The sequence below is a fragment of the Micropterus dolomieu genome, linkage group LG11, assembly GCF_021292245.1.
Source record: "Micropterus dolomieu isolate WLL.071019.BEF.003 ecotype Adirondacks linkage group LG11, ASM2129224v1, whole genome shotgun sequence".
Classification (NCBI taxonomy): domain Eukaryota; kingdom Metazoa; phylum Chordata; class Actinopteri; order Centrarchiformes; family Centrarchidae; genus Micropterus; species Micropterus dolomieu.
In genome coordinates this window covers 30,458,083-30,470,148 of record NC_060160.1, presented here as the reverse complement: position 1 = coordinate 30,470,148, position 12,066 = coordinate 30,458,083, and the positions used below count along the sequence as shown (strand labels likewise).

Sequence of the window (12,066 nt, the reverse complement as noted above, 5' to 3'; positions counted from 1 at the left end):
ACGTTGGACTATTCTGAAGTGGCCTTCTATGAGTCCTGATCTGAATCCTATCGAACATCTATGGAAAGAGCTGAAACTTGCAGTCTGGAGAAGGCACCCATCAAACCTGAGACAGCTGGAGCAGTTTGCTCAGGAAGAGTGGGCCAAACTACCTGTTAACAGGTGCAGAGGTGTCATTGAGAGCTACAGAAAACGTTTGATTGCAGTGATTGCCTCTAAAGGTTGTGCAACAAAATATTAGGTTAGCGGTCCCATCATTTTTGTCCATGCCATTTTCATTTGTTTTATTATTTACAATATTATGTTGAATAAACAATCAAAAGAAAAGTCTGATTTCTATTAAATGTGGAATAAACAATGGTGGATGCCAATTACTTTTGTCAGTTTCAAGTTATTTCAGAGAAAATTGTGCATTCTTCGTTTTTTGTGGAGGGGTACCAACAAATTTGGGCACGTCTGTATATCAGTGTCTGTATCAGTTTGGGAGCAGCAATAAGAGGGTCTACCTGGCCCTGCAGAGGGTGGTGAAGCTGAACACACCATCAGACGCCCTAAGAGACATTTACACCAGGAAGTGCATGACAAGGGCTGAGAGGATCATAAAAGACCTCTGTCACCCCAACAACATTTGTTAGTAATGTAACACCCTGGTAGTTCAAGGTTCAATGTTTCAGAAAACATCTCCCCTTACTCACACGGCTCCGTCACTCCAACAGTTCCAAAGAACTTGCCAGGCTGTAGATGATGTATTAGAATGGCGAGTATGGAGTTAATTTTGTTTCAATATTATTTTTGTGCACAGATGAGCGATCTGTGTGTAAATGCGTAATCTGTAAATATAAAACACTTTCAAAAAACACATGTGAAAAGATTTGTAAACTCAAACAAATATTTTGCAAATAGAAAACAGATCTGCAAATATACAAACAAATTCCACAAATAAAAAAAATTATCTGAATACATAAATAACCACATTTGTGAATATCTTCCTAACATTTGACATTTTCTTACTTACAGTTTAATGTCCCTCTACTCACAGCTTAACAAATTGTATGATGTATACTATTTCTTACTCACCGCTGGTTTAAATCGCTGCCTCTCCTGACAACACCACAGTTGAATTTCAGTCTGCATTCACGTTTTGTTGAAGCTGATATTTCCTTAGCGATAGTAACAAGCTAGCGCTTTCAGCGTTTTTTTACTTTAAAATAAGGAAATGACGTCGGCAGGCAAGATCACGTGGTCTCCGAAAAGTGACACGAGTCGATTTTCTTTCCACCGGCGTAAGGTTTGTTTTAAAACTCTGTGCGTGAAGAACTGAGATCGACAAATACAGGCGGGACTCACAAATGCCTGTTCGAAAGTGTCAAATGTTAGGAAGATATTCACAAATGCTTTTCAACCATTATTTTACTCACAAATGCCTATTTGAAAGCTGTAAATGTTAGGATAATATTCACAAATTTGGTTATTTGTAAATTATTTAATATATTCAGATTAAAAATATTTATGAGTCTACAAATCTTTATTTTGTGTCACTCATCTGTTCCCACAAGTAATGTAACAAAATTAACTCCATAGGCAAGGTGCAGTAGGTTGATGCCCGTGAGGCGATGCAAGTCCCTTGGGCGGGGTTCCTCCTCACAGTGGTGCTACTTAGCAGGCTAGGTCCCATGGGTCCTCTTTTTCTCCAGTCCTTCGGTAAAAAGCTACGCTCTACGTCTAAGACTTGTTGTTTCTCACAACAGTACAAGTCAATGTCCCTCTATTTTAGAAGTCCATCAGTTTGCACTTTTACACTTTACTCTGTTATAACACGAGCAGGGGACTGACCGAGCTACACTGATCACTTTCACTGGTTTCACAATTACCTGCAAGGTAATATTTGTGCTCATACGTATATGTACTTAAGTCTACAAATACTAATAGTCTCCGATTTCAACTTAATGTTTTACAGCACATCGATACACAACTGCTTTTCTCCCGCATGTGTCTCCCCCAGTTACTTCTCTTCTGACTACTTCTTTCTCCCCTCCTCCCTTCTAAGTGCTCCCTAGTAGGCTAAGTTTACATCAATCAGCAAAACTGAAATCACATTGGCTAAGTAATCATGACACGGGCATTCACAAGGAGCAAAGCATCATGGTAGGTGTAGTTTTTCCTTGTAGTTCCCACATGTAAAGAAACAGTCTTTTCATTTAACCATATTTAGTAGGTCCCTATAGTTACTTTCTGGACCTAGAAACAAACAAATTATGAACTACAAGTTATATTGTGTATGATGTGTATGGGACAAATAACCATATATTGATTTTGATATTATATTGAAAGTTCTGCCAATTTTGCCTGAAACACAATAAGGTTCACTTACTTGTTTTTTTCCATCACTTTCAACCCCATCTCACAGTCTTCCTCAGTGTATAGAGGTTGAAAGCTGTGGAAAAACTAGTATGTGGTGTCATGGTAGCTTGAATATGCTGGTTATTTAATAATATTATTTATTATTAGTAAGGGGGTTTATCCATCCATTATCCCTTTATATCAGTAGAGGAAAAAGAATACAGAAATCAGAAGAAGCAGTCTCACCATGTTGATGGGGTCCACTGGTCCAATGCTGTTGACATACACGGCTGTTTCAATCACTGTCGGCCTTACTGAAACATAACAGAAGACATACTGCACTGACATAGACAGCATCAGCTTTTGTAATTTGTTTGTTGATGTCAAAAAAATATGCTGTCTGTCTTATCAACCTAAATCACGTTAGCTACAACAACAATATTTAGAACAGTATTTATCCCTACTGTATTATTGTAGATCCAGGTTTTGCATGAATAAAAGGTCATGACCAGGGACGGACTAAAAATGGAATATGGGCTTTTTGACATTTTAGTCTGTAATTTGTTAATGGTAAGTAGCACTAACTTCTACCATAACCAGTCATGCATGAAAATGGGTTTAACATTTTGAAAGTTTGCTGTCCAGGCTGTGATTGGTCAGTTCACGAAACATGACACTAACATGTGCATCCACTTTATGAAATGTTGAACATGTTTAAACAAAAGGCTCCAGATATAGCTAAAAAGCGAGCCACCCAAACCCTTCTCATGTTATCCCCGTTGTCTTCTGCCTTACCGCTTTAGCTGCTAAATCCTTAAATAGCTGAACTGGTATTGCTAGGCTTAGTGTAGGGATGGGCGGATAACGCAGGATCGATGCTTCCGATACTTACACGCTATTTATTTGGTATCAATTAACAATAATCATATCAATAATAACATTTTTGTTACATTTAATCAAACTTAAGTATTACAGCATCACCTTGTGGTCAAACTTTTGTGTGGCAAACAGACTGATGTATCAAAATTCTTTTTAGTCTTTGGATCAGCGAAGTCTGTAGAAAAACTGCATAATTTGACATTTGTACAGCAGAAGACCATTGGAGCAAAGATTCAAATGAATCCAGAGATTAAAAGTGTGAAAGAACTTTGACTCTAAACAAAGTCGTTTGAGATAATTGCAAAAACGTCCGCTGTGCTGCTTGGATCACTAAATAAGTAACGTTGGTGGCTGTATCACTCCCAAAATTTTCAGTACTTTTGTATGTTTGTGCCCAGTGCTTGAGTGGGCCGGTATTCACTGGTACGCAGTAACAGCACTTCTACAATTTACTTTGGTGTACCCTGACTTTGTCTTGCGCACCGGCACTTCTTATAAGCTGCTGGATACGATACATGACAGTATGTGAATAAGGCACATTTTGTGCCAAGAAACAGCCCTGAAATATTTAGTTGGCCCTTGGCACATGACTGTAGAAACCTATGTGAAGAGAACCGAGTGCGCAGCCTTTTAAAAAATGTTGTATTTCAACGTCAACACAGTTTCAAAAGAAAACATCCGTATGACATACATACCGATTAAGAAGCATTGCGAAAACTATATGAATTGTCAAGCAGTGGTGCAGTCGCACACTTGCGTGTCAGACTTGTGTGAGAAAGGCAAAAAGGAAACGTAGCGTAGTGTTGCTACTTGTCGCCATATATAGTGTAAGTTGCTCTAAAAAAAAGCATGGCATGATGAAGTTTTGGTTGGAAGGTGCAAATGTTTTATGTTATTTTTATTATAATTTATTTTATACATTTTTAATTTATTTTATTATTATTTAATAATCGTATTTCTCGAAATTACTGAACACATTTTTAAACAGCACAAACATTTTTATTTATAGCTCCAGTGTGTAATATTTCTGAGGATCTATTGACAGAAATGCAATATAATATCCATAACGATGTTTCAGTTGTGTATAAAGACCATACAAAATTAACCGTTATGTTTTGATTACCTCAGAATGAGCCATTTCTATCATAAATACATCGTGGGTCCTCTCACATGGACGTCGCCATGTTTCCACAGTAGCCCGAATGGACAAACTGCTCTACAGAGCGCATTTCATCACTACATTGAATACAATGTACAAAAAACAAGCAGAAGTAGAGGTAGTAGAAGTAGTCGGCAGCGGCTGGTTTGTTAGAAGTAAGAACAGAAGTGAAATTTAGACAAATAGAGGGCCACATGTATTATTTAACACAAGGGCCGACAGAGCGTATCGGCCACCATAGCTTCTCCTCAGCACTTGGAATGGGAGTGGGGTGAGCGGTGACTGATGGTGCATTCATGTGGTGTCAGAATAATAAAATTTTTTCCTTAAATCTTTATCACAAAAAGCGGAACAAAGTGTACATGGGACATAAAGAACAGTATACAAATATGTAGGCAGACACAAATAAAAACTTTGCCAAGGGTAGTCTATATTAAATAAAGATATTAAAAGAGAACCATATGTTGACAGTCTTCACAGCATTTTTGTTGTTTGAACTTAGGAATTAAATTGATATAATGAACAATCTAATGGAGAAAAGGTACAAAGTAACATTTTTACTGCTGAACTTACAATTGCCATCAGAATTAATACATTTATTATAAAGTACTTATTTTGAGCTTCGTGGGGGTCTCTAATATAGCCAAATAGCTAACGTTACCGGCAGAGAGAGATAGAGGTAGAGAGAGAAATCATTGCTTATTACGTGATTCAACATTTCCCTCTCTCACACACGCAAACGCACATCACACATCAGTCCACTACTTTCCCCAGTCGTCTGCGATATCGCAACAAAGTTTAAGTTTCAATAGCGTGAAACATTTCATCAGAGACTATTGATCAAGGAGAGACTGTAATTCTGCCCTTCATGGTAGGTATAATATTAAAGTGTAATTGTAAAAAAGTATATTATCATTTGTAGGACTGTACTAATTGGAGGATGCATCAAAAAGCCAACAATACTAAACAAATAAGCAGCAGTCAAAACATAGTCTAATTCTAGTTGAACATGTTCGCGGGTCGCAGCCTCAACCTGTTCAAAACACGCACCATGGCGGCTGATGGTGGAGAAGTGCAGCCATCCTGTCAGTCATGCGGTGCGCAGCGTAGTTCATTAGGAAAGTATGGTCATTTAAGTCTGTTTATCTTTTTAATGTAAATAATAGTAGCTACTAATTACAATGAATAATAGGCTACATTATTTGTGATTCAAAATAATGGTTGTTGATAAATGAATTAGAGACCCCCACAGATGCATAATTTTACTGCTTCCGTGGGAGCTCAGACCCTCTTTATGGGAGCTGAGCGCCCACTAGCTCCCACGTAACTCAAACCCTGATTAGTGTGTACATTGCAGTCATTTCCTTCCTCTCCCAATTTTTATACGTCAGATCGGTCAAACTTGGTTTAAATCAATCATCATAGGTCAACCAGCTCAAGAGTCTAACTTCTTGTCCTAGTTTATGCCTTTTAATAAAACCAGACCAGATGTTCAGAGTGTATGTGTGGTTACTGGATCTATTGAATCTTTCAGAGTTTTTATTAATGTAATGTTACCAACTAAGGATTGGTTTGGGGTGCTAATTGCCTTCTTCTCCATCTCCTTCCACTCAGAGTTAGTCTTTGTCACACCACTTAATCAGAGGCCCGAGTTGTGCTGCCTGATAATAGTCTTCTAGGGGAGTGCCATCCCACCCTCGTCTTTAGCCAGTTGTAATGTGCAATATTTAGGGCCCAAGCACGAAAGTGCAAGGGCACCAACGGTGTCCTAGCATGAAGTGCAAGGAACCTACTGTTTTTGCTCAGATTTTTAATTTTTTTTTCTCCCCACGAAGAACTCATTTTGCATGGTTTTAGGATACTCGAATCCTCACAAAAATTCACACACACTCTTCAGGTCTGGTGGGAAATCCAATGTTCTGCAGTGATTGGGGTCGGGCGTGGCCAGGGGGCTCAATAGTGCCCCTAAACAAACAATAAATTTTGGACAAAGTTTCTTTGATCATCATGAGATGTGGTGGGATTATTGCTCTTATTACAAAGTCCACATTTCTGCTTTTTTATGAGATTTTGCTCAGGAACAGGAAGTGAGGCATTTTTCGCTTCCTGCGTTATTTTGAATTTTTTAAACACCTATTTGAGGCCTTTAGGATTCTCAAAGAGCCACAAAACTTTGCAGCCAGACTCAAACTGGAAATGTTTTGATTTCATGTAATTTTTAAGACTGAGGTTTGCACGTTGGCTCTATAGCGCCCCCTAAAGCCTTTTTAGAAGTCACATGGCCAGGGATAGTCAAATCCTCACGAAACTTGGCACGCTCCTCAGAGGGGTTGTTTTGTATTGTCTGATATGGTTTGGGGGCGTGGTTGTAGAAAATTGGCTCAATAGCGCCCCCTACAAAATTTCAAAAAAGCAGCCTCTGCCCTACGATGTACCTAGCTGTATGAAACTTGAGTAACCGATGTCTTTGTATCTGCCATTTTGAATAATTTTCAAGCATTTGCCCCGTTTACAGGCTCCGTACTTTAACAAACTCCTCCTAGAGTTTTGACCCGATAGACTTCAAATGTGGGTAGCACCATCTTAAGAACCTTGCTATGTTAAATTGCGAAGCTTTTTTTAATTGCTCATACGACATGGCCATGGCATGGCGTTGAATTTTGATGTTTAGCCATAAATAAAAAAACTCATTTTTCATGGTTCAGTATACTCGAATCCACACAAAAATCTGCATACCCAGTGACTGGGTTGGGGCGAGGACAGGGGGCTCAATAGCGCCCCTAAACAAACAATGTGTTTTGGAAAAGGTTCCTTAGATCCTTGTGACATTTAGTGGGATTATTGCTCTTATTACAAAGACCACATTTCTGCTTTTTTTTTTATGAGATTGTGCTCAACAGGAAGTCAGCCCAAGTCAGTCCTGAGTCATTTTCAATAATTAACAGGTGTCTGTTGCCTTTAGGATGCTCAAAGAGCCACAAAACTTTGCAGCCAGAATCGAACTGGCAATGTTTCGATTTGATGTCATTTTTAAGACTGTGGGTTGCACGTTGACTCTATAGCGCCCCCTAAAACATTTTTAGCAGTAACATGGCCAGGGGTAGTGTAACCCTTACGAGTTTGCATGCTCGTCAGAACGGTTGTTTTGTATTGGCCGATATGGTTTGGGGGCGTGGTTATGGAAAATTGGATCAATAGCACCCCCTACAAAATTTCAAAAAAGCAGCCCCTGCCGTACGTTTTACCTAGCTGTACCAAACCTGAGAAACTGATGTATCATTTCCAGACTTAAGTCTGCTGGAGCCATACCCTAAACCCAACAGGAAGTCAGGCATTTTGATTTATTTACAAGCGCTTTCCCTGTTTACAGGCTCCGTACTTTAACAAACTCCTCCTAGAGTTTTAACCCGATCGACTTCAAATGTGGGTAGCACCATCTTAAGAAACTTGCGATGTTAAATTGCAAGAATATTTTTGATTGCTCAAACGACATGGCCATGGCAGGGCGATGAATTTTGATGTTTTGCCATGAAAAAGAAGTTACAGGTAAATGGGCTAGATATGGTCACATCTGTTCCGAATTTCACATGTCAACCCCATAGAGTCTTACATGTCAATATCCAGTCATAGTGACAGCGCCACCTTCTGGCACCAGGAAAGGACATGTTTCAAACTTTACCCCTAATGCCTCATTTTTACTTTTATAACACATTGCACAATTTGGGACAAAAATGTCCATTGTGAGACTTTTAGCCTTCACATGGCTAGGCCCACTTTAAACCTCAGAAAACTTGCCACGCATGTCAGAAGGGGTGTTCTTTGTTATCTAATATGGTTGCGCATTGTGGTTTTGGTAAAATGGCTCCTTTGCGCCCCCTAAACTATTTCAAAGAAGCAGCCCCAGCCGTACGTTTTACGTAGCTGTACGAAATGTGGGGAGCCAATGTATCATTCTAGACTTAAAAATAACCCTCTTGGAACCATACCCTAAACCCAACAGAAAGTCGGCCATTTTGAATTTTTTTACAAAATTTGAACCAATTTACACCCTCCGTACTTTAACGAACTCCTCCTACAGCTTTAACTCGATTGACTACAAATGTGGGTAGAACCATCTTAAGAGCCTTGTGATGTTAAATCGCTAAGCTTTTTTGATTTATCAAATGGTGTGTCCATGGCGTTCCAATTCCACTAGTAAGTTTTAACAATTTCTTGGGAGGGGGTATGATTAAAGGACAAAATCTGTGTTTTGTTGATTGCTTTGTATCCTGAGAGGTTTACATATATATTTAAAAAGTTCATCAGGTGGACAAGATTTGTATTTGGGGCTGTCTAAGTATATCATAATGCCATCCGCAAACTTATCGTATGTTTTTGTCCTTTAATTTGAATTCCCTTTATTTCTTCACTCTGTTGTATTCACACTCTTGTTGGGTTCCCCTCTGTAGCTTTATGCTTTTCGTTTTACTACCATTTATTTTTATTCTAACTATAGGGTTCTGATAGATTGTTCTAATACAATTAAGGGCATTTTCGTTAAATCCAAAGCGTTCTGATGTTAGATATAAAAAATCCCTACGACGAAAATCGATGAAAACTCACAGATAGCATAACTTTTCATCGTCAATGCCTTTAGAAGTCACAGCAGAAAGTCTATCCGACTAAATCATAAAGTGTATAAATCATCCAAAATGACTATGAAATTCAAAATAGCTGATTTCCTGTTGAGTTTACGTTATGGGTTCTTGAGGCTTTTTTGTGTGTCTTGATATGATACATGTCCCCAGAAAATTTCATGCATGTAGGTTGAATGTGGCCGAGGGGCTAATTTTTTCCAATTTTGTAGGGGGTGCTAGCAAGCCATTTTGCCACGCCCATGCGCGAAACCCAGAGAATACGAAATTTTTCACCATTTCTGACATGTGTGCAAAGTTTGGTGAGTTTTCGAGTATGTTTAGGCCCCCAAAATTGAGCTTATTTTGCAGAAAAAAAAAAAATTAAAGCTGCAAGCAGCGTTGGGCAGGCCCTTACATGTGTAGCGCGTCGGGGTGTGAGGCGGCTGCGTTGCATATTCTGGAGCTCTGCCAGTGTGGCTGTGAATTTGCTACGCGCTTCGGACACTGCATGAAGGTATTATATGTCATTTCCTGTGTCCCCTTTGTGGCGCTACGTAGCACTTGCCGCTATAAATATAAATGAATATTGGCGTGTGGATGTCTTCGGGGTGGGACAGTTATCAAGCACGTAAAGTTTTGTTCAGATGTGAGCATGAACACTGAAGTTACAACAACTTCCTGTGTCATGGCAAAGAGTTGATCTTTGACGCCACGCCACAGACATCGACGAAAATTCCCAGATAGCACAACTTTTTCAAAATGGCTGACTTCCTGTTGGGTTTAGGGCATTGCTCCAAGAGGCTTTTTGGTACGTCTGGACATGGATACACGTACCACAGAAATTTCATACATGTAGGTGAAACTTAGACCGGGGGCTGCTCTGTAGGGGGCATAACGAGCTATTCTGCCTCGCCCTCTTCGTGCTCGGGCGCTAAAACAGTAATCCCTACAGTTTCAATAGGGACCTCGCACGGTTCGTGGTCGGGCCTTAATAATCTCTTCAGTCCCAATAGGGACCTCGCATTTGTCATGCTCATGTCCTAATAATCGAATCTCAAAATAGAAAATCGAATGTGTACCCAACAATTGAATATTCGAATATTCGGGTCCAGTCCTAGTTATTTCTTCTTCAAAGAAATTTAAAAGTTGAAAAAAAATTATATTGAAGATACAAGGTTTTCCCTAGACAGCAGTAGCATGTCATTTCACAAATGGTCCCATGCAATGACAAGGCAGGAACCCATACTGCACAAGACTCTTTACAAACTTCTTTTGAAATCCCCTTCATCGCTGTAGTTGAGTGTTTTGTGGTAACAAAGCATATTTCCACAGGATGAATTTAACTTGCCTCCGATGTCAGGCCGCAGTTTGTTGTCGTAGCCCTGCAGTAGTTTATTTAGGATCAAAGTCACATCGCTCTCATAGACCTTCGGTGATAAGACCCAGGTCTTATTTATGGGCACATCTTCATAGTCCTCTTCTTCCTGTTTACTGGGCCCAAATGCTGCACTGTGGAGTAGAAAAGAATAAACATTGTAAGAAACAAAGACATACAGTATTTACATATAAATCTATGGGTATTTGTGAATTCCAAATAATATGTATTATTGCAGCAGTATTTGGGCAGTTTGTTGGCTTTGGTATGACACAAGTCAAAACTCGGTACAGTATACATTCGTAGTGGTTTAAAACTCAAAACTGGGTGTTTCACCCAATATCATTGATACATGTGCCACAGAAATTTCATACATGTAGGTCAAACGTGCGGCGGTGGCTGCTTTTCGTTAAAGGTCACTTCCTGTTGCCAGCAGGTGGCGCTATGACTGTGGGTGAATGTCGGCATGTACATGTGCTCAGGGTGGGACTCTCATCCTACATGTACAGTTTGGTGCAGATGTGAGCATGTACACTGAAGTTATAATAACTTCCTGTGTCATAGCGAAGAGTTGATCTGTGACGCCATGCCACGGACACGCCCAGTGACGAAAACTCACAGATAGCACAACTTTTCATCATCAATACCTTTAGAAGGCACAGCAGAAATTTGAAGTCGATCCGATTAAATCCCTAGGAGGAGTTTGCTGCAAAATGTCACCATGTCACATTACATTAAAACCTCGCAGGAGCAAAGCGGCTGCAAGCGCCGAGTCCGGCGGCCGCAGTTGCTTTTCCCCGACTGCACCAAGTTGGAACAATCTTTGCAAATGCTGTGAGATACCTGGTTAGGACTGAAACTACAGGTGTCGCGATAGCAGCAGCAACATTACTTGGCTTGGTTAATGACATAGCAGTGTTTATTCGTGACTCATATCAGCAAATGAATGTTTGGGAAGGTGTCAGTCAGGACCCCACTGAACAGTGAAGGGTTTCACTGATAGATGAAACGAGATGGTCTTCCAAGGATAGTGCACTAAATAAGATATTCAGATCATTAACCAAGCCAGACAATGCTATGTATGTGGCCCTTGTTGAGACATTGTTCAGGATTCAGAATAGTCCACAACTGAACTCCTGGTTGGCTGACGTACTGCGGTAAGCGTGTCAACTCATTTCCGTTTTCGGTGCTTGTGTGTTGGTACCGTGTTGTGCTGCTCTCGCTAAATAACAGTTACATTTGTTAGATTACAGCGGCCAACTGTCCGCTAAACACTTATTCTTACAGTAATTTTGCCTAAGCACTCACAGTTCTTTCCATCTTTTAGTGACTGTTGTTCAATCTCATAGTTGTTCTAAAGTTTTGGTAGCTGACGCTACAGTACTTTAGCTTAGCCGTTAGCGACTTTAGCTTAGCAGCTAGTGATGGCTTCTCCTTCTCCCTCTCTCTCTCCTACTTTCTCGTGCTTGGTGTGTCAGATGTTCAGTTACTCCTCTGCCTCCTTTAGCGGTAATGGTACGTGTAATAAGTGTAATTTATTTATAGACATGGAGGCGAGGCTCAGTGATTTAGAAGTCCGGCTCCGCACCTTGGTAGATCAGTCTTTAGCTACTGTAGCTAGCCAGTCCCCGGTAGTCGGTGCGGAACGGCCTGAGTTAGCCTCTGGTAGCCGTCCCCCGGCATCCCCTGTGCAGCCA

At 40.1% G+C, this 12,066-nt stretch overlaps 1 protein-coding gene across 1 annotated transcript in view; it reads right to left on the bottom strand.

Moving 5' to 3' along the window:
* The window catches only part of gabrg1 (gamma-aminobutyric acid type A receptor subunit gamma1), a 43,384-nt gene that overhangs the window by 29,674 nt on the left and 1,644 nt on the right, over positions 1–12,066 (bottom strand). Inside the window, 2 exon segments of the mRNA XM_046063263.1 lie at positions 2,587–2,650; positions 10,339–10,503. Coding sequence (XP_045919219.1) covers positions 2,587–2,650; positions 10,339–10,503 — 229 coding nt within the window.